Source organism: Berghia stephanieae, chromosome 3 (genome assembly GCF_034508935.2).
Source record: "Berghia stephanieae isolate SIO BIC M18660-M18661 chromosome 3, UCSD_Bste_1.3, whole genome shotgun sequence".
NCBI lineage: Eukaryota > Metazoa > Mollusca > Gastropoda > Nudibranchia > Aeolidiidae > Berghia > Berghia stephanieae.
The window spans coordinates 575624-601302 of record NC_088362.1 but is presented as its reverse complement, the minus strand read 5'-3'; the positions used below and the strand labels follow the sequence as shown (position 1 = coordinate 601302).

General features: G+C 36.0%; 1 protein-coding gene and 2 long non-coding RNA genes across 3 annotated transcripts; 2 read left to right on the top strand and 1 right to left on the bottom strand.

Annotated features, from left to right (window-relative positions):
• The first annotated feature begins 425 nt into the window (after positions 1 to 425).
• Positions 426 to 3269, top strand: LOC144966975 (uncharacterized). Its single transcript, XR_013644299.1, has 2 exons — positions 426 to 684; positions 1841 to 3269. It is a non-coding gene; the product is annotated as an uncharacterized LOC144966975 (long non-coding RNA).
• An 84-nt stretch (positions 3270 to 3353) lies between these two features.
• LOC144969431 (uncharacterized) lies at positions 3354 to 4807 on the bottom strand. The gene is made up of 2 exons (XR_013644753.1): positions 4569 to 4807; positions 3354 to 3584 (listed from the first exon to the last, which is right to left on the bottom strand). It is a non-coding gene; the product is annotated as an uncharacterized LOC144969431 (long non-coding RNA).
• Positions 4808 to 16206: 11399 nt separating this feature from the next.
• On the top strand, positions 16207 to 24644 carry LOC144966974 (uncharacterized). Its single transcript, XM_078903668.1, has 2 exons — positions 16207 to 20315; positions 22674 to 24644. Exons 1-2 carry the CDS (start codon positions 17119 to 17121, stop codon positions 22774 to 22776), a joined length of 3300 nt encoding a protein of 1099 aa, XP_078759794.1. The 5' UTR covers positions 16207 to 17118; the 3' UTR covers positions 22777 to 24644.
• Positions 24645 to 25679: the final 1035 nt, after the last annotated feature.

The window sequence follows — 25679 nt, the reverse complement described above, 5'->3', positions numbered from 1 at the left end:
GCAGTACAGCCATACTACGTATTTATGTTATTACATCTAATTTATTCATGGAAGAAAAAAACAAGTATTAAACCTCACATTATTTTTTCTTTTTCACCACGCGACGCAATGAAAACATTTCCTAAACCTGACCATTGAAATGAAATGTTGATATTTTGGCCGTCGAAAAACTAAAATTTTATAGAATTTGAAAGCGGAGATTTTAAGCTTGATTTACTTTTGTACCACTTTTAACAAGTTTTAAAAATCTGATAAACAGTTACAAAATGCTGTTATATAGTAGCAAAACATACATTTTTATGGAAGTGATTATTTGGGCAAACAATTCTAAAAATTAATGTACGATTGCGAAAAGTTTCGAACTCTAAACCCTTCTTCAGCCAATACACAAAATAGTAGAAACGTTAATATATCACTATACAATAGGCTTCCTAAGTCGTGACGTAATCCTGCGCAGCAACGCATGGCAACAAACCGGCTGGCTCTAAACAGTCGAGAAAAATGGCTGACACGAACCCTATTTCCATCACCGCCCTTATGAAATACTTCTCCAATGAGCATAAAAGTATCTCGCGAGGTGAAAATCATCATCAGTCAGGTCATGTTTTGACTTTCACTTACTCAGATGGCTTGATGTTCGGCAAAGTTCAAGCCAGCATGAAGAATAAAGAGTATTCTGTGAAGGTAAGTCATTTCGTCTTCTCATTCTCACTCTCAAAATCCCACATCTCCGTACAACTACTGTTGGACAATAATCAGTTTACTTTGAGTTTAGGCAGATTTAGTATATCCAATGGAAAGATTTAACTGTTTACTTTCGATTTTAGTTAGGGAGAGAGAGAGGGAGTCATTGAATTATTGTGTTTTTATCTTATGGACCACGGACTTTGAGTCTTTGAGGTCTTAGTCTTGCTTCGCTAATTTTCGTTGCTATTGACTATAGTCAACTACATACTATTTAGTATCGTGTTGTAACCTTTATTATAATACTCATATGAGCATCACAATCACCAATCACGCTAGACATTTTATAATACTTCATGTGGGGCAGCGTGGATCAGCGGTACGGTTTTTGCTTCGTACCCGAAAGGTACCGAGTTCGTTCACCCGCCGCTGCGCTGTGTGGCCTTGAGCAAGTCACCTCGCCCTAGCTCAATTTGCGGCCCTGCACCGCGGTTATTCCAGTCTTCCCTGGGAATAGACCCTAGAGATAAATTTCCTCTATGGCTGAATAAAGGATTTATTTAGACCAGTGTTAGTCACGGTAAACTAAACTTCCTATTGGGTTAAGGTGTAATGTAAATGTTGCTGCTTGAAACTCGAAGAAATCAATAACATTGTGAAATTGAATGTGAACTTCAATTTAATATACGAAAACAGATAAAATGGACGTTTGGGGTTTCCCCCTTATCAACAAAGCAAGATGAATGAAAGAATCACTTTATTTGTTTTTTTTTTTAATTGAGTTTTTATACAGCGTAATATCCACTAAATGTGCTCAAAGTGCTTTACAAGGGGTCCCTGGCCAACAGCAACATTTAACATGTAAGACGGGACATGATGCCTGTTGGGCGATATTACAATTTTTTCGGACAGAGACAACGCTGTTAACGGCCAGGTACTCATTTGACACCTGAGTACGGTGAGAGATTGTGAGTAAAGAGCCTTCTCCAAGGACTCAACTATGCGCCGAGCGAGGCCCAAACCCAGGACCTTCTGATCTGAAAGCGAGTGTCATACCACAAGACCACAACAGACGTTTTATTAGTTAGTTTGTTTTTTGCCTATTGAGCATGGTCGCAGCTCTAAATTTGAATCTTTTATTCTTTTACTTCCACAGATCTATCTTGATGATGCCTTGGGTTGATTCAGTCCAAAACTAATTTGTGTGGTTTTATTTAACAATGTTAATGACATTGAACATACATTGATACAACAATGCCATAATTTGTCATGTTTATCATGTAAAATCATGTATGGACCTACAAAACCATTATTTTGAATGGTGATTTGATGATGATGAACAAAATATGTGTGTTGTACAAAATAAATGGCAAAGCTAACAAAATGCAGTCTCCTTAATAAGAGGAGACTGGGGATTGACAAGTGCTGCAACTAATTGAAAAATAATATCAGATGTTTCTCTTAACATGGTTGGAATATATGAGAGGATGTTAACATTTTTCAGTCTTTCATTCGCCCTCTCAACATGAATTCTACATGAAGCAATTTCTTTTGTTAATAAAATCTCATTTTCAGTAAATTTATTATGTAAAAAGGGAGGGATATTTACAGTTACTCCTTGAGGTAAAATATCTTGAATCAGGATGGGGTTTTACCTTTATTACCTTTATCTGCTAAAATTAAATCTCCAGGGCTTAAAATTAAAAGTTTTAGTAATCCACAATTTTGTACAATGACCTTATCCGAGACAGACCCTGGATCATGTTTAGAAATAAAATTTATCACACCATTTGGCCTCAGACCAACAAGAGCTTTAACAGAATTCATGGACCTATAAGAAGAATAAGTTAACCGTTGTTTATCTATTTCTTTAGGAATAGCAATTTGGTCATATGTACAATCAATGATCATTCTGCAATTTGGAAATCTTAAAAATGATGATGGAGCTGATAGTTTATTTTTATGTCTAGAAGGGCATGTAACCTTCATAACATTTTCAAAGAGAAGCTTATGGCTTATGTAAAACATGAATAAAAGTTTGTATAATATTTGTTATAGTACTTTCACTAACGCTAAACAATTGTGAAATATGAAGGTTAGCGTAGTTCTGTCTAAGTTTCATAAGTGTAATAATGAAAATTTGGTCTTTTAATGCAACTGTCTCTTCCTGAACTTCCCATCCGCTATAATAAATAATGTTACCTCTAAAGCACTCAACATATTGAACAATAATATTAAATATTTTAAAACAATGTACACCTGTCTCCATTCGAAGAACTTTTTCTGTAAGGCTTGAAACAGTGTAAGTGCGTTGAATCTAACTTAGTTGGGTGTTTTAAAGCTAGCTATTTCCTTATTTTTGTCTGTAATTTCTTGTTCTTGAATTAAATTTGTTGTTCTATTTAAAATATCCTCACTTGTTCTACAATCTGTTTTTTTTAAAAGATGGAATCCTGTGATGATGGTGACGAGAGTTGAGATGATGATGAGGGAGAAGATACTGATGATGATGATGAGGAGGAAAATAATGATGATGAGGAATCTGTTTTTTTTAAAGGTGGGACTTTGTGATGATGATGAAGAGAGTTGAGCAGTATGATGATGATGATGATGATGATGATGATGATGATGATGATGATGATGATGATGATGTGGTGGTGGTGGTGGTGGTGGTGGTGGTGGTGGTGGTGGTGGTGGTGGTGGTGGACTTCTTGATGTTGGTGCCAATTGAGATGGGATGGGAATTCCTTGTGTCACTTTTCTTTTCTTACTTTCTGGCTCTGGTGGAAACAATTTATTTTTATTTCTGTCAAACCATTCAGGGAGGTTGGCTTTGTCACCATCTCTGAAGTGACAAGAACACACTCTTGATGATGATGTTGGATCTTTTGTCCTTTCTCCTGAAATGAAAAGATTAAAAAAAAACCAATAATTCTGTTGGGCATATTGGGTATATTATTTAATTTGATAAGTACTTTGTTTTAGACTATCTTGTTTGACACCAGCTCAATGCATGATAAATCAAAGGTGTGCAAGAGACTAGGTTACTGGTGGGTCTCTCGCCTGTCTTTTATGAAATCGCACATTCAGCAAAATGTCGCACTTCCTCATTACTTCTTTTGATGATTTTGACTAGGTATATATAAAAATATGAATTCTTAAATTTACACAGTTAAAGTTGATCTTGGGGTTGAGTGTGGCAAGACTGGCGTTTTCTCTTTATTTCAGTCAGTACTGTACTGGACAGTGCGGTGATGGAAACTTTGGAGTGTCAACAATCGGGCACAGGTAAAGGAGAGAGGTCCCTGCCGCCATCTTGCTTTGTTCACACAGAGTTGCCACCTCGGCTGTCGGGGAGGGAGGCATGGCAGAGAATCAGAGAAACTTTCCAAAAAAAAAGAGGAAAGTATGTGTGTTTGTGTGTGTGTGTGTGTGTGTGTGTGTGTGTGTGTGAGTGAGTGAGAGAGAGAGAGAGAGAGAGAGAGAGAGAGAGAGAGAGAGATATCTGCGTGAGGGGAGGGGGGGGGGGGAGGTTGCGTTATTTTATTTATTTATTTTCATTTTGCCATAAAGTTATCGAGTTTAAAGTAAGATTTTAACAAATATTTTCTTCTCTTTCTTCTTGTTCTCCTTTTAAAAAAATTATCACTTATCATTATCAGTAGAACTTAACTCTCATTCAGTTTATCAGCCTTAACATCAAAACGATTGAGATATCATTTTTGCTTCAACTTCAATAAAAACCTAGTTTGGAATGTATTTTTATTTATAATTTCGTGCAATTGTACACTTTAATCATAAAATATAGGTCTACGTAAGCTAGAACTTGACCTAGATCTGGACTACGAACTCTATCAAATGTTCGACGAGGCGTGCGTGCTTACCTGACTAAAGTGATCCACTTTTTCTTCAATTTTTTGTCTGCCTGTCCATTTGGAAATCTGTAAAACTTGCAGGAGTGACTCTCTGACTGGTGTAGACAATCTGGTACAAAACACTGGACCATATTTAAGATAAAAATTGTTTTTTGAGCGATTTTCCAATTATTCCTTGCCCGGACCAAGCACGGATTTTTTTTTGTTTAGAGCCAGCCGATTCGTTGCTAGGCGGACGTGACGTCAGACTGTGGAATCCTATTAGACAGATGAAAGAAACAGTGAAATGGTTTCAGATGGATATCAACCAAATGTATTCAGAAATGACCGAAAGACAGTGTTATCACGGCATCAAATGACAACCTCAACACATATGAAATGAAACTAGACGAGGAAATAGATTGTGAATTCGTATCAGCTGAAATCTCATGGCAGGAAACGACGCCAGCGGTGTACTATCGTATAATGGGATCCCACATTCATTAATGAGAAGAGAGAATCAACACACAAGAAGAACAAAAATCCAAACAGGGGAAAGCGTGGCTCAGCGGTACGGTCTTTGCTTCGTACCGGAATTCTACCGAGTTCGATCACTCGCCCTGCGCTGAGTGGCCTTGAGCAAGTCACCTCCCGCCCTAGCTCAATTTGCGGCGCTGCACTGCGGCTGACGCCGGGTTATTCCAGCATTCCCTTGCAATAGACCTAAAAGACAAATTTCCCATATGGGATAAATAAAGGGAATTTTTATTTTTTAATTAGCTATTTATTTAAACAACCCTAGACTGACTAAAACCTGTGACATCATTCCAGGTCTATGAGATCATGACAATATTATCATTGACTTTAGCATAGGGTTAGAGCCACAGTATAGAAACACGAAATGGAGAATACATCTCTAGAGGCGCGAAAGGGTTAACCTGAACCTCCTTTGAAGCCAGAAATGCTGGACAAAAATGGGACATGCATAAAATGGGATTAAGAATACAATAGGAAAAGAGATACAATCAAAACAAAAACCACCAACCGTGGATCAATACCAATTTTGAAAAAATATAACTTGAACTTATAATATATATATATAGGGGACTATCCACTAAACGTGCTCAAAGCGCTTTGCAAGGGTCCCTAGTCAACAGCAACACTTAACTTGTTGGACAAGACATGACGCCTGTTGGGCAATATCATATCTATTTTCGGACAGAGACAACGCTGTTAACGGCCATGTACTCATTTTACACCCGAATACGGTGAGAGAATGTGAGTAAAGAGCTCTCTCCGCTCCAAGGACTCAACTATGCGTGCTCGGGACTCAAACCGTAGCCATCGTGTTGCATACATAGCCAGCTTGTGGATTTCATACCCAGATGGTGACGTCACCCCATGAGGCGTGGAGATCCCTGGATCCTTGGAGGGGAATTCCATTTGTTTCTCATGTCAGTTTCAGATGCAATCTTGTTGTCGTTAGCTTTCACCGAATTTGCCCTGCTGTTTCATTCTATTACTATCACCATCGTTAGCTTTCATCGAATTTGCCCTGCTGTTTCATTCTATTTACTATTACCATCGTTAGCTTTACGATTTGCCTTTTTTCATTCTATTACTATACTATCGTTAGCTTTCCGATTTGCCCTGTTGTTTCATTCTATTTACTATTACTATCGTTAGCTTTCACCGAATTTGCCCTGTTGTTTCATTCTATTTACTATTACTATCGTTAGCTTTCATCGAATTTCCTGTGTTCTCATACTCACATCGTACTTTCACCGAATTTGCCCTGTTGTTTCATTCTATTACTATCACCATCGTTAGCTTTCATCGAATTTGCCCTGTTGTTTCATTCTATTACTATCACCATCGTATTATCACCATCGTATTATCGTGTGTGTTGTTTGTTTTCAAAATTACTTTTTAAAATCGCATATGGACACATTTTTTCACCCAGTAAAAGAGATAACGACAAGGAACGAATAATGTGTGTGCTGTCATTTTTTTTTAATCTACACGAGGAGAGGATAGAAGGGACGATTCTTTTGTTTATAGTTTAATTATAATTACATCCTTTTGATATATAATATATTATTGGAATATTCTATATTGACTGTTACTCGACATGGTAAAAAGTGCTGTGTACCAAATTACGGAACTATGAGAGACAGGATAAGGTATCGGTTTTCACATTCCCTAAAGACGAGTCGTGAAGACGGCTGTGGTTTAATAAAATACCGAGAAAGGATTTTACACATAGCTCTACTAGAATAATCTTTTAGTACGCCATGATTTTACACCTAATAATGAGTTTGTTGCGTGTGAAGGACATTTTTATGAAAACTTTATTATAAGAATTGATTCAGTAAAAAGACCCTATGATTTATGATACCGTTTTTTACCTCCAGCGAAGGATCATCACGTTGCCGCGGTACAGTAGCTTGCGCGCTGTCATGATCGTGAAGGTGATACCGGCCTAGATCCAATCCTACTGGAACAGCTGAAGATGAGTAGCCAGACTACTACTACTACAACTACTACTACTACTACTACTACTACTACTACTACTACTACTACTACTACTACTACTACTACTACTACTACTACTACTACTTAACCCACTACTACTACTACTAACTACTACTACTACTACTAACTACTACTACTATACTACTACTACTACTACTACTACTACTACTAACTACTATACTACTACTACTACTACTACTACTACTACTACTACTACTACTACTACTACTACTACTACTACTACTACTACTACTACTACTACTACACTACTACTACTACTACTACTACTACTACTACTACTACACTACTACTACTACTACTATCACTACTACTACTACTACTACTACTACTACTACTACTACTACTACACTACTAACTACTACTACTACAAACTACTACTACTACTACTACTACTACTACTCTACTACACTCACTACTACTATTACTACTACTATTACTATTATGTCTTTAATCGTCCATTAATTTCTAGAAATTTCACGTCTCTCACTGGCCTTATCACTTCTATATCACAATTGGGATCCACGCTAACTATTCATTCACACTCCATCCATCGTTGAATACAGACGATACAATTTATTTCATTTTATTTGTTTTCAACGTTTATTGTTGTGCCGACGAAGGGTTTGTACCCGAAACGTCCATTGTCTGTATTGTTCCCATCCGATGCCTCTCCGTCATCACTCTTTCGTTAGTATTTTCACGGTTCCAGGTTTCAGGCACCCCCCACCGCTCTCTACTTAGAACAACGCTACACCGTGGATATTTAAGGCTAAATAGCGGGAATATTCCGATTGGTCAATAATTATAATTTCCTAGCAAGGAGATCGACATATCAATACGTCATAGGATCCAATACTCAATCCCAGCCACAATACGACTCTGCCCTCTCTCTCTCTCTCTCTCTCTCTCTCTCTCTCTCTCTCTCTCTCTCTCTCTCTTTGTTTCTTTCTTTCTTTCTCTCTCTCTATCTATCCATCTCTCTCTCTCTCTCTCTCCCCCTCTCTCTCTCTCTCTTTCTCTCTTTGTTTGTTTGTTTCTTTCTTTCTCTCTCTCTATCTACCCATCTATCTCTCTCTTTCTCTCTTTCTCTCTCTCCCTCTCTCTCTCTCTCTTTGTTTCTTACTTTCTTTCTCTCTTTCTCTTTCTATCTATCTATCTATCTCTCTCTTTCCCTCTTTCTCTCTATCTCTCTCTTTGTTTCTTTCTTTCTCTCTCTCTCTCTCTCTCTCCCTCTCTCTCTCTCTCTCTCTCTCTCTCTCTCCCCTTCTCTTACCAGTTAGTGCCTATTCTTTAGGCCGTAAATGCCAATTTAATCCCTAATCACAGAAATGTTCTCCTCTTCTGAATCTCATCCTCCGATTCCATTTGTCTCAATCTCTCTTCACCCAACATACAAAACCCGCGACAAGCGTGCAGCTATAAAAGCCTCTTGTCCTTGCCACTGTTCTCACTGTGCCAAATGTACTTTGGTGGGTTGAGCTGTGGCATTAAATATTTGGAGTTCTTAACTTGAAGGAGCTGAAAATTCACTGATGTTAATAATAGGTATTTCATTTAGATTCGTAGTAGAGAGCTGATATGGCGTAGACACAAATATATTGCTGTCTTATGATTGTATCGTCGCATTCCTTGTTCTTTGATAGATAGTAATAATCCAATCCAAAATAGATGCAGATTCATGTGATGAACATTGACTCAACTAGGTGTGGTGGGATGGCATATTAATTATAGTCGGTTACTTTATTTTATATAACTCAAGTAATAAAGTTTACTGTTTTGGATCTCAGCAACAAGCGTACAAAGTTATTAGCCAATCAAACACTATTTGATTGAGTTATCGCTCATTATATCAGAGTCATTGCATCGTGCAAAGATTCGAGTTGTTTAAAGTTCCGTCTGGTTATTTTTCTTGAAATTTGGTAAGATTGACATCTTAAGGACAAATTTGGCCGATTGGAGTTTCAATTCGACGCCTTGAAGGTCATTCAGAGGTCAATCAAGGTCAAGGTCAGCTATATTAATCATTTAATTACTTGAAAATTATTGATATTTTATAACATCTTTAAGAACATAAAAACTTTATTATATGTCAAACACATTACAGGTACACTTTCTTTTAAAGATTCACATCGATATGTACGAGTTATTGCTCTTGATTTTATTTTTAGATGAATAAAAATATTCCTCTTTATAAAATAACTTGCAAATCACACTTTATCTTCAACTACTCAAATAATGCAGTTTATTATTTTGGTTGTAAGTAACAAATAAATAAAGTTAAAATCAAAATACACAATATTTTATTGAGTTATCGCCCATTATGATAGAGTCACTGAACAGTGAAAAAACTCAACTTGTTTCACACTCGTATGTAAGTTTGTTTTTCTTCAAAGTTGGTAAGATGGATATCCTTGAAAAAATTTTGGCCGATTGGAATTTCATTTAATAATAATAATAATAATAATAATAATAATAATAATAATAATAATAATAATAATAATAATAATAATAATAATAATAATAATAATAATAATAATAATAATAATAATAACAATAAGCATATTTATATAGCGCCTTTCGTCGAAACCTCAAAGCGCTTTCGACCACTTGAGGGTCATACAAAGGTCACTCAATTTCAAGGACAGTTACATTTAACATTTAATTACTTCTATACTTTTGATGTTCGACAAATGGATGATGCCAAGTCTGCAAAGATAGATCATCATCAAGCCCTACTGCAACCTCCTCGTGGTGTCGAACGGTAACAGGTCAAGCTGGCCAACTGCAGAGGGCGACAAGAATAGGCAATGGCAAACCATTCTTGTAACTTTGCCGAGTTAACTGCATGAATAAGTCCAAAAAGTTAAACGGTGACAGCGTAAAGGGGAGCATGTTTTCACGGAAGACTGCTGCCTCGCTCGGTTGGGAGCGTGATGTTCGTCAGGTCACACCGAACCGTCAGCCAGTTACTAGGCGAAATAAATGTAACAAATGTGACAAAACCAAAATTGGGACATGGAATGTCAGGACCTGTGCCCAAAAAGGAAAACTAAACAACATTCTGAAAGAAATGAAACGGCTCCAAATAAATATTCTTGGCCTGGCAGAGATGAGATGGAAAGAGCAGGGAACCATGTCAAAACAAGAAAACAACATGACATATAAGATCATATGGAGTGGTGGAACCTCTTTCCAAAAAGGAGTAGGGATGATCTTAGACCAAAATCAACCAAATTTTACAAAGGGCACGTAGCAATCTCAGACAGAGTTTTGCTGGTTAAGCTAAGAGGACCTGTAGTTGACACCAATATTATTCAAGTTTATGCACCAACAGAAGAGGCGACAGATGCAGATATGACAGAGTTTTACCATTCACTAGACAAAGCAAAACGAATGTGTAAATCACAAGAAGTCCTTATGGTAATGGGGGACCTAAATGCTAAGATTGGCAGAGGCAGAGATGGTGACATAATCGGACCACATGGACTCGGAGACAGAAATGAACGAGGAAACATCTGGGCAGATTGGTGTAGAACAAATAAATTAATGATTTCAAACACCTGGTTTCAACAACACCCAAGAAGAACCTGGACATGGCAATCACCAGGGACAGAGCAAGGAACCAGATAGACTTTATAGCAGTATCATCAAGATTCAGAAATGGCATATTAAATTGCAAAACCTACCCAGGCGCCGATGTAGACAGTGACCATGTCCCAGTTGTTTGTACAATAAGGATAAAGTTTAAAGCTATTCAGAGAACAGCTGGTAGAATAAAGAGGGATTACAGGTTATGCAAAGACAATGGCATACAAACAAAAATGAGAGAAGAATTTGAAAATGCACTCATGATACAAAGCCAAAGTGAACCTGATAATGAAAAATGTGAAAAACAATTTGATATATTCCAAAAGTGTGTCAAAGCAACTGCAGAAAAGCATTTACCAATAGCTCAAATAAACAGCAAAAAGGAATGGATGACAAATGAAATTCTAAACCTATTTGAAGAAAGACGAAAATGCAACAGAGGGTCTGCAGAATACCAAACATTGAACAACCACATTAAATCCAAATGCATCGAGGCACACGAGAACTATCTAGACTGGAAATGCTGCGAAATCGAAAGAGAATACAAACCCAACCCCCAACAAGCTCACCAAAGAATAAAAGAACTATCAGTGAAAAGGAAAAGCAAAGCAGCAGGAAGTTGTATCCAAAACAAAACAAGGGGAACTGCTATTTGAAGAACAACATATAGAAAGCCGATGGTAGAATACATAGGCGAACTGTACAATGATCCAAATAGAAATGAACCACCACTGAAATTCAAAGAACCATTAAGCGGACCAAACATCACCAAAAGTGAAATTGAACATGCCATGGAACGAATGAGGGATGGTAAAGCAACAGGCCCTGATGAAATATCTGTAGAGGTATTAAAAAGCCTAGGAGATCTAGCAATTGATGAACTTCACATATTATTCAACAATATATACAATACTGGGAAAATTCCAGAAGATCTCTGTAACTCTATTTTCATAGCAATACCAAAGAAAGCAGGTGCAGTCAGATGCGAAAATTTTAGAACTATAAGTTTAATAAGCCACATCAACAAAATACTGTTGCGTATAATTATCAACAGGCTAAGGAATAAGATTAACCCCGAAATCGCAGAAGAACAATATGGATTCCAACCTGACAGAGGGACAAGGAACGCAATATACCTCCTCCGTGTTTTAAGTGAAAGAGCTATACAGGTTCAGACCCCACTATACCTCTGTTTTGTCGACTACAAAAAAGCTTTTGATAGAGTACGCCACGAAGAAATACTAAAACAACTGCACTCCATTGGCGCTGATGAGAAAGACCTCAGACTCATGCAAACATTATACTACACCCAGCAGGCATCTATCAAAATCGGAAACTCTACAGGAAATTCCATTCCTATTAAGAAAGGAGTCCGTCAAGGGTGTGTTGCCTCACCAGATCTGTTTAATCTATACCAAGAAACAATCATGAGGGGCATAAATAATATGGAGGGAATAAAAGTGGGAGGTCACAACATAAATAATATAAGATACGCAGACGATACGGTACTCATTGCAACATCAGAAATCCAACTTCAAAAGATTGTTGACAAAGTGGTAGTAGATAGTGAAGCCAAGGGAATGGAAGTGAATATCACCAAAACGGAATGCATGGTAATACAGAAAAACCCCGAAAACAACAACACCTGCAATATAACGATTCACGGCGAGCAACTTACCAACGTAGAAAGTTTTAAATACCTAGGTTCAATAGTGACAACAGATGGAAGATGTAACCGAGACATACGAGCAAGAATAACTCAAGCCAAACAGGCCTTCATGGACCTGGGAAACATTTTGAAAAACAAACAGATGTCGTTCGGGATTAGATTCCGAGTCTTGAAGTGCTACGTGTGGCCAATCTTGTTATACGGATGCGAAAGCTGGACTACAAATGCAGAAACACAAAAGAACATTGAAGCTTTTGAAATGTGGTGCTTGAGAAGGATGCAGAGAATATCGTATACTGCACACAAAACGAACGAAGAAGTGCTAAAACAAACATACCAACAAAGGAAACTAATGCCCTTAATAGTGGATCGACAACTATCCTTTTTCGGACACATAGTAAGGAAAGATAAGAATGAATACCTGGCAAGTTGTGGAAAAATACCTGGTAAACGCGCCCGGGGGAGACAAAGAAAAACACTCATAGACCAACTGAAGGGCTTCACCAGCCTAACAATCCAAGAGCTGTTTGAAAAGGCAAGAGACAGGGAGGAATGGAGAGAGATAATTCATGCAGTATCCGAAGCCTGGACCAGGCATGGAACCTAGAAGAAGAAGATACTTTTGATAATTTTAAACATTTTAGAAAAGGAAAAGAATACTTTATTTTTTGTTGACGAATTCACAGACACAGTTTTGGGGAAATTCTTTTCAATTTGTTTGAGCTATTGCCCTTGATTTGATTTATATGTGAGTATTAATATTCCTTTTTCAAAGAATATCTAGCGTATCACGATTTATTTAATCCAAATCAAACAATAAAATTTGCTTATAAGGATGTCAATCACAAGCGTGTAAAGTCATAAGTAAAACTAACAATATTTGACAGACTTATCTTCCTTTAAAGATTAATACTACAGATCGAGTAATGGCCCTTTGAGAACAGCAATATCACGAAAAAAGGGTTTAAAAAGACCCCAATGTAACTGAAAAGTAGAACATTTTAAGCAACGAGCAGAGTTTCTTTGGGAAAACGTGTTATATTTTGTATAAACCTGAGCGTTGATCCAACTGAATATTTAGGTATGTATCATCAACCTTTCCACCGGTTTTATCATCTTGACGATTTCCCAATGGATACAGATTGTCGTATCTCCTTAAATTGGTGGTGTTTTAGAGTCAGTGTTTCCAATATGAGTTCTTTTTCCCTTATTGTTTATCAGAAAACACAACTAAGGAATACATATTTAACAAAATATTTGAGTAAAAAGTGCTTTATCAAGAATTTTACATGACTGAATCTAACACCTAGAAAAGATGCTGGTTGGGGCCGTTCTATCCCTCTGTCTCTAAAAGAAAATAGGAAAATAAAAACGAGGTCATAGGAGTCGGCAATGTGTGATTGATTTGGTCCAAATTTCTAGGGACTGGCAACATTTTTTGATGAATGCAGACCAAAGAAATCTCTTCAATTACCTGTCTTGCATGATTGTGATGGAAACAATCAAAGAGGAAAAAGGGAATGTATATGACATTTGGCAAGCGTCTTTGGAATAGGATTTCTGTGGGATAATGCAACCTCATATTTTATTGTTGTTAAATTGAATTGTATCACGTTTCCATCAACATTTGTATTACTGTAATAATATGTTTTGTTTTATATCACTGTAAAGCGCCTAGAGCCTGTGACAACGGGGTAAAGCTCTATATAAATGCCATTTATTATTATTATTATTATTATTATTATTATTATTATTATTATTATTATATTATATTATTATTTCTATATTATATTACTATTAATTTTATTATCATCATTATTATTATTGATATTATTATATTATTATCATTATATTTTTATTATTATTATTATTATTATTATATTATTATTATTATTATTTTATTATTATATTATATATTATTATTATTTATTATATTATTTATTATTATTATTATTATATTATTATTATTATTATTATTATTATTATTATTATTATTATTATTTATTATCATCATTATTATTATTATTATTATTATTATTATTATTATTATTATTATTATATTATTATTATTATTATTATTATTATTATTATCATTAATATTATTATCATCATTATTATTATTAATATTATTATTATCATTATTATTATTATCATTATTTTTATTTATCATTATTATATTATTATTATTATCATTATTATTATTAATCATTATTATTATTATTATTATTATTATTATTTTTTATTATTATTATTATTATTATTATTATTATTTATTATTATTATTATTATTATTATTATTATTATTATTATTATTATTATTATTATTATTATTATTATTATTTTATTATTATTATTATTATTATTATTATTATTGTTATTAATATTATTATTATTATTTTTTATTTTTTCATCCGTCGTTCCCTGCTTAGTAAAAATGACAATGAATCAGACATACTATTGTGAACAAGACAAACTTAGAATTGATAACTCGTGTTGTTGTTTTCGTACAGTTTGTTTATTGTAGATATTTCTTTAAATACGCCTTTGTGAATGTCTGGGGTACACAGAGAGGAAGGGAGAAACCAGAGATAGTAAGATTAGGGTAACGGTGATTAGTTTGTTATCGAATGTGTAGCAGTAACTATTGAATAAGGTTTCCTTTCTAAGTGCCAGATTTTTATTTAATTTGGTGAAATATTTTATTTCTTTTTCACCAGGAGAAGTCACAATGCGGAAAACTGTTTCGTTCATCCTCCTGTTGTCCGTGGGTCTGGTGCTAATTCGAGGACAACGATTGGTGCAGCCCAGAACTATTGCTAGAACGGTGTCAGACATGAATGACACAGAAAAGTACAGTAAAACCAGTGCACGATCAGATTACGTGTATTATAACAGAGATGACGAAATGACGGACATGTTTAGTAAAATTAGGAGAGTAGAGAAGAGATTAGCCACAGTAAAACATTCACTTGAGACAAATAAATTTGGCATGTATGCTTCGGATGATGTAATCACCAGAGAAAATCAACAGAGAAGAACTCGTTGTGTCACAGAGAATAAAATAGAAAGCTGTGTATCAAAGAGAGGTGACGTTAATCTCCAAGACACAAATATGGGTGAGAGATGTGAAGAACGGAGAACCTCATTCCAAATTATGAACAAATATAAAACCCTTAAAGAGAAAGGAAACGGTATTCGAAGTCTGTACAGAAAGTCGCTGGCAGACACGAGACACGAAAAGAGACGGGACCATCTGGCAGGTTTTAATCGTGATGGATATAACAAAGAAGCGGAAAGAACTTTACTCATTGTGAAAGAAAGAGAAAGAATTGGCGAAAAGAGGTATTATTTGCAAGAGTCAAGAAAGGGACAAGGAAGCAAAGAAAGAAAGGACTATTTACAAAACATCGATGTTGATCAACATCAAGATAAAGGCAGAAGTAGGTCCCGTTATTTTACAAGAGTTGAAAGGCGGAACAATCTGGATGACAGTTTGCTCAACAAGAAAGGAAGGGAGATTGTACGTGACAATAGAGAGATGAGAAACGTCTTGCCCGTCACCAGGAAGAGTGAAAGATATGAAATGTTGAGTAACAGCAGGGGTAGGGAAATGATGTACAACTTGATAGAACATGAAAGAGGGGATAAACGTGAAGAAATGAGGGGAAACATTTATCAAGACATGAAAAGATCGTGGAAAGACACGCTATACAGCAACCAGTCTAGAGTAGAAGATAGAAGAGCTGTCTTGTTGGACACGAGAAAAGGTGATAGAGTAGAAGATAGAAGAGCTGTCTCGTTGGATACGAGGAAAGGTGATAGAGTAGAAGATAGAAGAGCTGTCTTGTTGGACACGAGGAAAGGTGATAGAATAGAAGATAGAAGAGCTGTCTTGTTGGATACGACGAGAGGTGATAGAGTAGAAGATAGAAGAGCTGTCTTGTTGGATACGAGGAAAGGTGATAGAGTAGAAGATAGAAGAGCTGTCTTGTTGGACACGAGGAAAGGTGATAGAGTAGAAGAAAGAAGAGCTGTCTCGTTGGATACGAGGAAAGGTGATAGAGTAGAAGATAGAAGAGCTGTCTTGTTGGACACGAGGAAGGTGATAGAGTAGAAGATAGAAGAGCTGCCTTGTTGAATACGAGGAAAGGTGATAGAGTAGAAGATAGAAGAGCAGTCTTGTTGGATACGAGGAAAGGTGATAGAGTAGAAGATAGAAGAGTTGTCTTGTTGGATACGAGGAAAGGTGATAGAGTAGAAGATAGAAGAGCTGTCTTGTTGGACACGAGGAAAGGTGATAGAATAGAAGATAGAAGAGCTGTCTTGTTGGACACGAGGAACGGTGATAGAGTAGAAGATAGAAGAGTTGTCTTGTTGGATACGACGAGAGGTGATAGAATAGAAGATAGAAGAGTTGTCTTGTTGGACACGAGGAAAGGTGATAGAGTAGAAGATAGAAGAGTTGTCTTGTTGTATAGGAGGAAAGGTGATAGAGTAGAAGATAGAAGAGATGTCTTGTTGGATACGAGGAAAGGTGATAGAGTAGAAGATAGAAGAGCTGCCTTGTTGAATACGAGGAAAGGTGATAGAATAGAAGATAGAAGAGTTGTCTTGTTGAATACGACGAGAGGTGATAGAGTAGAAGATAGAAGAGTTGTCTTGTTTGACACGAGGAAAGGAGATAGAATAGAAGAAAGAAGAGTTGTCTTGTTGTATAGGAGGAAAGGTGATAGAGTAGAAGATAGAAGAGCCGTTTTGTTGGATACGATGAAAGATGATAGAGCAGAAGATAGAAGAGATGCCTTGTTGGACACGAGGAAAGGTGATAGAGTAGAAGATAGAAGAGATGTCTTGTTGGATACGAGGAAAGGAGATAGAATAGAAGATAGAAGAGATGTCTTGTTGGACACGAGGAGAGGTGATAGAGTAGAAGATAGAAGAAATGTCTTGTTGGATACGAGGAAATGTGATAGAGTAGAAGATAGAAGAGCTGCCTTGTTGTATAGAAGGAAAGGTGATAGAGTAGAAGATAGAAGAGCTGTCTTGTTGGATAATACGAGAGGTGATAGAATAGAAGATAGAAGAGCTGTCTTGTTGGATAATACGAGAGGTGATAGAATAGAAGATAGAAGAGCCGTCTTGTTGTATAGAAGGAAAGGTGATAGAATAGAAGATAGAAGAGCTGCCTTGTTGGATACGAGGAAAGGTGATAGAATAGAAGATAGAAGAGTTGTCTTGTTGGATACGAGGAAAGGTGATAGAATAGAAGATCGAAGAGTTGTCTTGTTGGACACGAGGAAAGGTGATAGAGTAGAATATAGAAAAGTTGTCTCGTTGTATACGATGAAAGGTGATAGAATAGAAGATAGAAGAGCTGTCTTGTTGGACACGAGGAAAGGTGATAGAATAGAAGATAGAAGAGCTGTCTTGTTGGATACGACGAGAGGTGATAGAGTAGAAGATAGAAGAGCTGTCTTGTTGGACACGAGGAAAGGTGATAGAATAGAAGATAGAAGAGTTGTCTTGTTGGACACGAGGAAAGGTGATAGAATAGAAGAAAGAAGAGTTGTCTTGTTGTATAGGAGGAAAGGTGATAGAGTAGAAGATAGAAGAGCCGTCTTGTTGGATACGATGAAAGGTGATAGAGTAGAAGATAGAAGAGATGCCTTGTTGGACACGATGAAAGGTGATAGAGTAGAAGATAGAAGAGATGTCTTGTTGGACACGAGGAAAGGTGATAGAGTAGAAGATAGAAGAGATGTCTTGTTGGATACGAGGAAAGGAGATAGAATAGAAGATAGAAGAGATGTCTTGTTGGACACGAGGAAAGGTGATAGAGTAGAAGATAGAAGAGCTGTCTTGTTGTATACGAGGAAATGTGATAGAGTAGAAGATAGAAGAGCTGCCTTGTTGTATAGAAGGAAAGGTGATAGAGTAGAAGATAGAAGAGCTGTCTTGTTGGATAATACGAGAGGTGATAGAATAGAAGATAGAAGAGCTGTCTTGTTGGATAATACGAGAGGTGATAGAATAGAAGATAGAAGAGCCGTCTTGTTGTATAGAAGGAAAGGTGATAGAATAGAAGATAGAAGAGCTGCCTTGTTGGATACGAGGAAAGGTGATAGAATAGAAGATAGAAGAGTTGTCTTGTTGGATACGAGGAAAGGTGATAGAATAGAAGATCGAAGAGTTGTCTTGTTGGACACGAGGAAAGGTGATAGAGTAGAATATAGAAAAGTTGTCTCGTTGTATACGATGAAAGGTGATAGAATAGAAGATAGAAGAGCTGTCTTGTTGGATACGACGAGAGGTGATAGAATAGAAGATAGAAGAGCTGTCTTGTTGGATACGAGGAAAGGTGATAGAGTAGAAGATAGAAGAGCTGTCTTGTTGGATACGAGGAAAGGTGATAGAGTAGAAGAAAGAAGAGCTGTCTTGTTGGACACGATGAAAGGTGATAGAGTAGAAGATAGAAGAGCTGCCTTGTTGGACACGATGAAAGGTGATAGAGTAGAAGATAGAAGAGCTGTCTTGTTGGATACGAGGAAAGGTGATAGAGTAGAAGATAGAAGAGCTGCCTTGTTGGATACGAGGAAAGGTGATAGAATAGAAGATAGAAGAGCTGTCTTGTTGGATACGACGAGAGGTGATATAGTAGAAGATAGAAGAGCTGTCTTGTTGGATACGAGGAAAGGTGATAGAGTAGAAGATAGAAGAGCTGTCTTGTTGGATACGACAAGAGGTGATAGAGTAGAAGATAGAAGAGATGTCTTGTACGATTCAGAAACTTATGAAAAACGCATAAATAGGAGAGACATCTTCGGAAATATGAAAAGCGATGACAAAAATGACAGGATAAATACCTTGCATGTCAGCGAAGAAAGAAGATATATTTGCCAATATCTAAAGAGAAATAAAAACCACGAAGTACGCGAAGAAAGCGAATGTGCCAGAACGTCTGAAGCCAGAAGAGATACTTTTCAAAATGCGGAGAGAAATGAAAGTCGTGAAAAAGTAAAATTTATCTTAAGCAAAATGAATCGGAATGAAATAAGAAAAGAAAGCAGTTGTTTGTTAGACTTGACACGACATGGAATGCATGAAACAATAGGCGATAATGTGTATGGAATATACAGAGCAGGCATGAACATGGCACGAATAGATATATTGAGGGATATTGCTAAAATAGAGAAACAAGAAAGCTTATCCAAAGCTACAAGAAAACATTTTCTGAATGAGCAAATGAGAAATATTTCTACAAACATGCCTACATATAAGACGAGTAGAAGAAAGTCGAGTGAGTTGTGTGCTCTTAGTTGTGATATAAAAGAGGCAGCGAGAAGTAATTTTCAAGATCTGGATATGGCGGAGAGACAAGGAGAAAGAAGAAGCAATCTTCGAGATATCAGCAGTTATGATAAGATAAGCAATTTGCTTAATACTAACAGACGACAAGGATTGAGAGAATTGCAACGGTTACACAATGATGAGAAGTCGTATATATTGGGATTTGTAAATGGTTCACATAGACGAGAAAGACGAGTTCAAATGAAATACAATGTGGGGGATATAAATATAGCACCACTAAGGAAGGAAAGACGCGAAGAAAGCATTAGAAATCAACATATAATTTTGTACGGGCAAAGTCATGATAGGATAAATATTTTACGCGAAAGAGGCGAGAGATATCAAATAAAGTTTGAATATTTACAAAATCAGCACAGAAGTAAACAAGGTAAAGAATTGAAAAATATTTTGCCTGAAATGCCGAGAGATATTATAGAAAAGAGGAATTCACCATGCACCTCATTTAATGGATGCAAGAATAATAGAATTGTCGAAAGGCTAGAACAATTGGTCCATCAAAAGGACATACAACGTAAGAGATTTGTTAATAATCCTCGTCCTGCAGCTGCTCTTTGGCCTTCTGAATCAGACAGGAATGTACCGGAACCATCTTCCAGGTAAGATTCCATAGATCTAAACTTATGTTTATTTTAATGCAATACATATTATTTGGAGCACTTAAAATAAATAAATAAAGGAATTTCACTCTTTCAGAAAGCGATCAAATGATCAGCGAAGAATATAATATTTAGAAAATTTGCTCAGGTACAAAATAAGCAAGGCAAAATAGGAGGGAAAATAGAAAAGGGAGATATCGGGTTTCAACCAGTATAGCAAAAAACAAGAAAAAAATGCTTGAAATTGGTAGAAAAATGTATAGACCATTTATAACCTTAACTTACGTAGAGGTCTTTGTTGACTGCAGAGCCGGGTGGGTTCGGCCACCTTACAACATTTTCTCCTTTTGCTACTTGAAGTCTTCCTTTTTGCACTGATTTTTGTTTTCTAAGCAAGATTTTAAAATTATTATTCTTTTTCTCTGATCATTTTATCGCTTTCTGAATTAGCAATATTTATTTATTCATTTATTTACTTATTTATTTATTTATTTATTTATTTATTTATTTATTCAGTTCGCCTTTTTTTTTGTTGCCTCTGATTATTTGTCCTGTTTCTGAGTGAGGTATTCAGAAAAAAAAGATTTAAAAAGTAAAAGGTGGAACAATTATCATTTGCAACATTCAGTAGAAAGAATGCAAAAAAAAAAAAAAAAAAATTAAAGAAGTGGCACAGACGACAATCCAATCCACATCGCCAATTCCAAGTCTTCGGAGACATAGTCTTAGCCATTCGGCCACTCCATTCACACGACTGACAACGCATTTTATGTATTAAAAAACCCCAAATCAAACCTTTATTGATATTTTATATACTTTACTTTTATCATTTCATATTGCTATGTGCGACAGTTTACGTGTTCTCGAGAGTAAATAAATGTAAGAATGAGCGGAGTTTCAAAAAGCGTTTGTGTATAATTCAAGGAATTCAATTAAAAAGAATAAGTTGGTTATTCAAAATTATTTCTTTTTCTCCGTCTTATAATCGAGCGTTGATTCATAGTTATCGAGCGATAAAAAGGACAAGAAAAAATACAAACAAAAAAAAAACAATATTTCTAATTTTACCGAGTCAAAAATGGAACGATTGAAATGTTTATTAGACTAGTTATGGCCAATGAAATTATACGATAACTGACGCATTTTTCAATGTTGTATGAGCTGTATATTGATTAAATAACCCGTGACTCGCATTATGAAATTATAGTAATAAAGGCATCCATGCCATTAGCTTGACACGCATAGCAACAAAATCTCACGTGACCATTAAGCACGAATAAACAATTTTGAATCTAACCAAAAAGGAAGGCAAATTATCTATTTAATGTAACAAGTTGCAAAGCAATTTTATCCAAAAAGTATTTTTCATCAAAAAGATCAGTACGATGATGGTGTGTTTCATAATTGAAATGTCAAAGACCAACGCACTAACTGTGAGGACCATGGATTTTGAATTAAACAGATTGCAAAGAATGAAACGGTTTCTCCCATCCAACCAGCTGAAAGCAGTTGTCTGTGCCCTCATTCTTTCACGCCTCGACTATTGTAATTCGCTGTTGGTGGGCCTTCCTGTCAAGAAAGTTGACAAACTCCAAATGGTACAGAACAGAGCGTCCAGAATGGCTCTGGGCATTTGTCGACACGAGAAAACAAATGTAAAAACTATGCTCAGAACACTACAATGGCTGCCCGTTCGAGCCAGAATCGAATACAAAATATGCCCTTTTTTCTTTCAACGCACTAAATTCCCAATCTCCGAGCTACATTCAAGAACTTGTGGTCCCCTACTCCCCGATCCGCCAGCTGAGGTCATCGGAGATCCAGCTACTAAAAGTGCCAGAAACACGGCTTACTAATTTCGGCGATAGATTTTTTTATAAAGCAGGACCTACCATTTGGAACTCGCTTCCGTTGTCAGTAAGGCTCTCGGGCAGCGTAGAAAGTTTTAATAAAAATCTAAAGACTCATCGTTTCCAGAAATTTTTATCCCAGGCATTTTCTTATTGATGAGTAAATTATACGTTTTATTTTTTTTTATTCCATTTTGTTGAATGTCAATTTCATTTTGTAAAACGTGCATAGTTGGTGTGTGAGACTGTTGTGTATGTGTGTGTGTGTGTGTGTGTGTGTGTCTGTTTGTCTCGGTACGAGTGTGTTTATGGTTTGATAAGAATATTGTAAAGCGCTTTGAGACTTCGGCGTTTAGCGCTATAAAAGAACACTTTATATATATATATATATATATATATATATATATATATATATAATATATATATATATATATATATATATATATATATATATATATATATATAAGTAATGGGGTATCAACTATTCACTTCTTTTCTTCTTTCCCAGATACTTTGAAATGCCGACAGACGGACACTTACAGAATATGGTTGCTCTGGTTGGAGTTTCTTTGGTTGCTTCCTTCCCACTGGGCAATAAGATGAAAATGTAGGGATTATCACAAAGCTGATGTGGCAATGAAAAGGAATGGGTTTAGACCGAGAGCTGCAGGGAATAATATACAAACGAAATAGCAAAATATCACAATCTATTCATCGCGTGATTTAGACACCATTGAAAGGAGATTATCAATTAATTTAACAAATAAAATCATTTTACCAACAAGCAAATTGATAAAAAATCGACTTATCACATTTAATCTCAAAATCATTTGATAATGAAGCCCAAATGTGGTGTATTTCTATATAGAGAGACAATGTTCTGAAAGAACTACTTGCTACCTATTTAATGTTTCCGGTTCTGGTCGGGAATTGCGATGACAACTAACTGTGATGTAGAAAAGTGTTCATTTGAAATTGAAACAAACAATGGGAAACACGGAACAGAACAATGCTGGTCGGTGAAAGATTTTCTATTCGATGTCAACAAATTACAACTAAACAAGTTTTAATGCTTGTTGATTAAAAACATCGACTTTGAACCTCACAATCACTCAACGGCAACTGTTATACCAAATCCACTCATTAACAAAGGCCTGGCATATCAAAAGGTTAAAAATGTTGTAGGAATGCTTTTCCGGGACACTTTTTATGGAACTTGTTATTGTAATTAACTGTATCTGTTGGGAATGGCATTTTTCTTTCAACATACTGGTTTATAAGTATAAAAAGCACAATATTGATGTTCAAAGATAGGCAATGACATACCCGATACAAAATAATAGAGACAAGAAACGTCTGAAGTTGCGATAGGGTTTTAATAGCAGACGATGAGTACCTATGTGACGTGGTGTCAAATCGGTAAACATCCTCTTGCTCAATGAGATCAAATACTTTGATAATGTCTGCCTCGGCAACCTTTAAATAAGCAACTGATAGGGATAGTCAAATTGTGTTTATCGGTCGCACTGTTCATTTATGAAGAAGAGTGCGCCTCTCTTGTGTAGAAATAAAGCATCCGACTTCTTTCCATTTTGAACTGTAACCCCTGTCGAAAACCATTTACCATCGCTTACACAGCTGCATGTCTGTGTTGTACCTAATGATTAAGTGAACGTTGTTCATTGAATAGAATTAGAACATGGTTTGAATGATTTGTGTACAATGCAATGAAGGTTGATATTGTTGTTAATTCTCTGTCGGATTTGAATTGTAATGTTCTATTTGATAACAGGTGTCTTATGAGATTTGTCTAAGAATGAGCCAAGGATTGACAACAACTTGGTTCTCCATAGGGTGTCTACATCTGAACTCACATCTATTCCAAGTATGGTGAATTCTTCCTTATACTTTTCTGTTCTGGCTTTCAACCATCGATGGGACCAACTATTAGCAACAATATCAACCCCAATTGGATTCAATAGTCGTAACGTCATTTCCTTCATAATGACGCATGGTAACTTAGCAACACTGGCTCTAAACTATCCGAAAAATGGCGGACGCCCGTATGAAATATTTCTCCGGCGAGCATAAAAGCGTATCCAGAGGGGAAAAAAAACTATTAATTTGATCATGTTTTGACTTTTACACTTTCTGGTCACAAGACATATGAAAAGTTCTAGCCTGCTTGAAGAATAAAAAGTAATGATTTTCTTTGTTTAGAACCAAGATAGCGCCGTTGCCGGGCGGCGTGACATCAGACTACTGAATCCAATTGGATCCCCTCAATGAGACAGCTTGAGTCCAATTCATGACAAATGAAAACCATTAATTACATGGATAAAGAGAGTAGCTATACTCCTGGAATGTTAAAACTCTGACTGAATCACACAATCCTCAGGTAGCGTCATTCAGACTGCGAGGCTTACACCTTACTTACATACAATATTATGCAATACTGATTAAATCACTGAAACATCAATTTCTAATTGTTGTGATTCCTTGACTTCCATATTGCTTAAGCGCTTAGAGTCTGGTGTCTCGGGGTTATAGCGCTATATTATTATTATTATTATTATTATTATTATTATTATTATTATTATTATTATTATTATTATTATTATTATTATTATTATTATTATTATATTATTATTATTATTATTGCTCAAGACAGAATTTTATTGTGTTCTTTTACTTGTTGCGTTTGAAAGTTTGATTGTGTTCACAACTGCAGTGGACTGCTAGAAGCAAACATCTTGTTCAAAATTTCAAACATATGAGTTCAAGAATCCCTGTATTATATCTCTCCAATACCACCATCGTCATTGCTATTTCTTTTAAATTTTATTTTAGTTTGTCTTTTCAGAAGTCTTTATTTAGTCGCACCACGTGCTTCACGATAGTGTTGTTATAAGGGGCAGGAGAAATGGAGAAAACGAGCTGGAATAATGGAATAAGAATTAGAAGGAATTGAGAAACGAGAATGGAATAAGAATTTTAAACGTTTTAATTAGCGTGTGACATGGTTATTAAGTCTTTTGATAGAAATCGTTGATCATTGCAAGTCGTTAAAAGACTTAATGTATAGAGATAATGATTTTAGGGTTCGAATCCTGTAGAACAATGGAATAGTTTGCTAAAGGCTGATAATGTTGTAGCAAATCCATAGAATTGTGTTGTGTTGATGTTTGCATCGATTTGTCGATGGAAAATGATTATATTTGGATTGAACGGTGATAGAGCATAGCGTCTTGGGTTCAAATCCTAAAATCTTCGTTTAAAAAACGTATTGTTTCGATCGTCTCCGATTCTATCTCACTTTAAGGTGAAAGTTCTCGAGTCTTAATCAGGGCATTGTTGAATCATCGTAATAGGTTCCTTACCCCACATTCTCCTGAGGTACTCAGGATAAAATGGGTACCTGGTCTATGACAGCGTTGTCACAGTCTGAAAATAATTGTATTATCACATAACAGGCGTCATGTCTCGTTCTATATTTTCGTATAGTTCTTCGACA

Coding starts and splice junctions, on each gene's coding strand:
- LOC144966974 (XM_078903668.1), top strand. CDS start 17,119: ATGAAAGATGATAGAGCAGAAGATAGAAGAGATGCCTTGTTGGACACG. Junction 20,316..22,673: donor GTACCGGAACCATCTTCCAG/GTAAGATTCCAT, acceptor CTTCTTTCCCAG/ATACTTTGAAATGCCGACAG.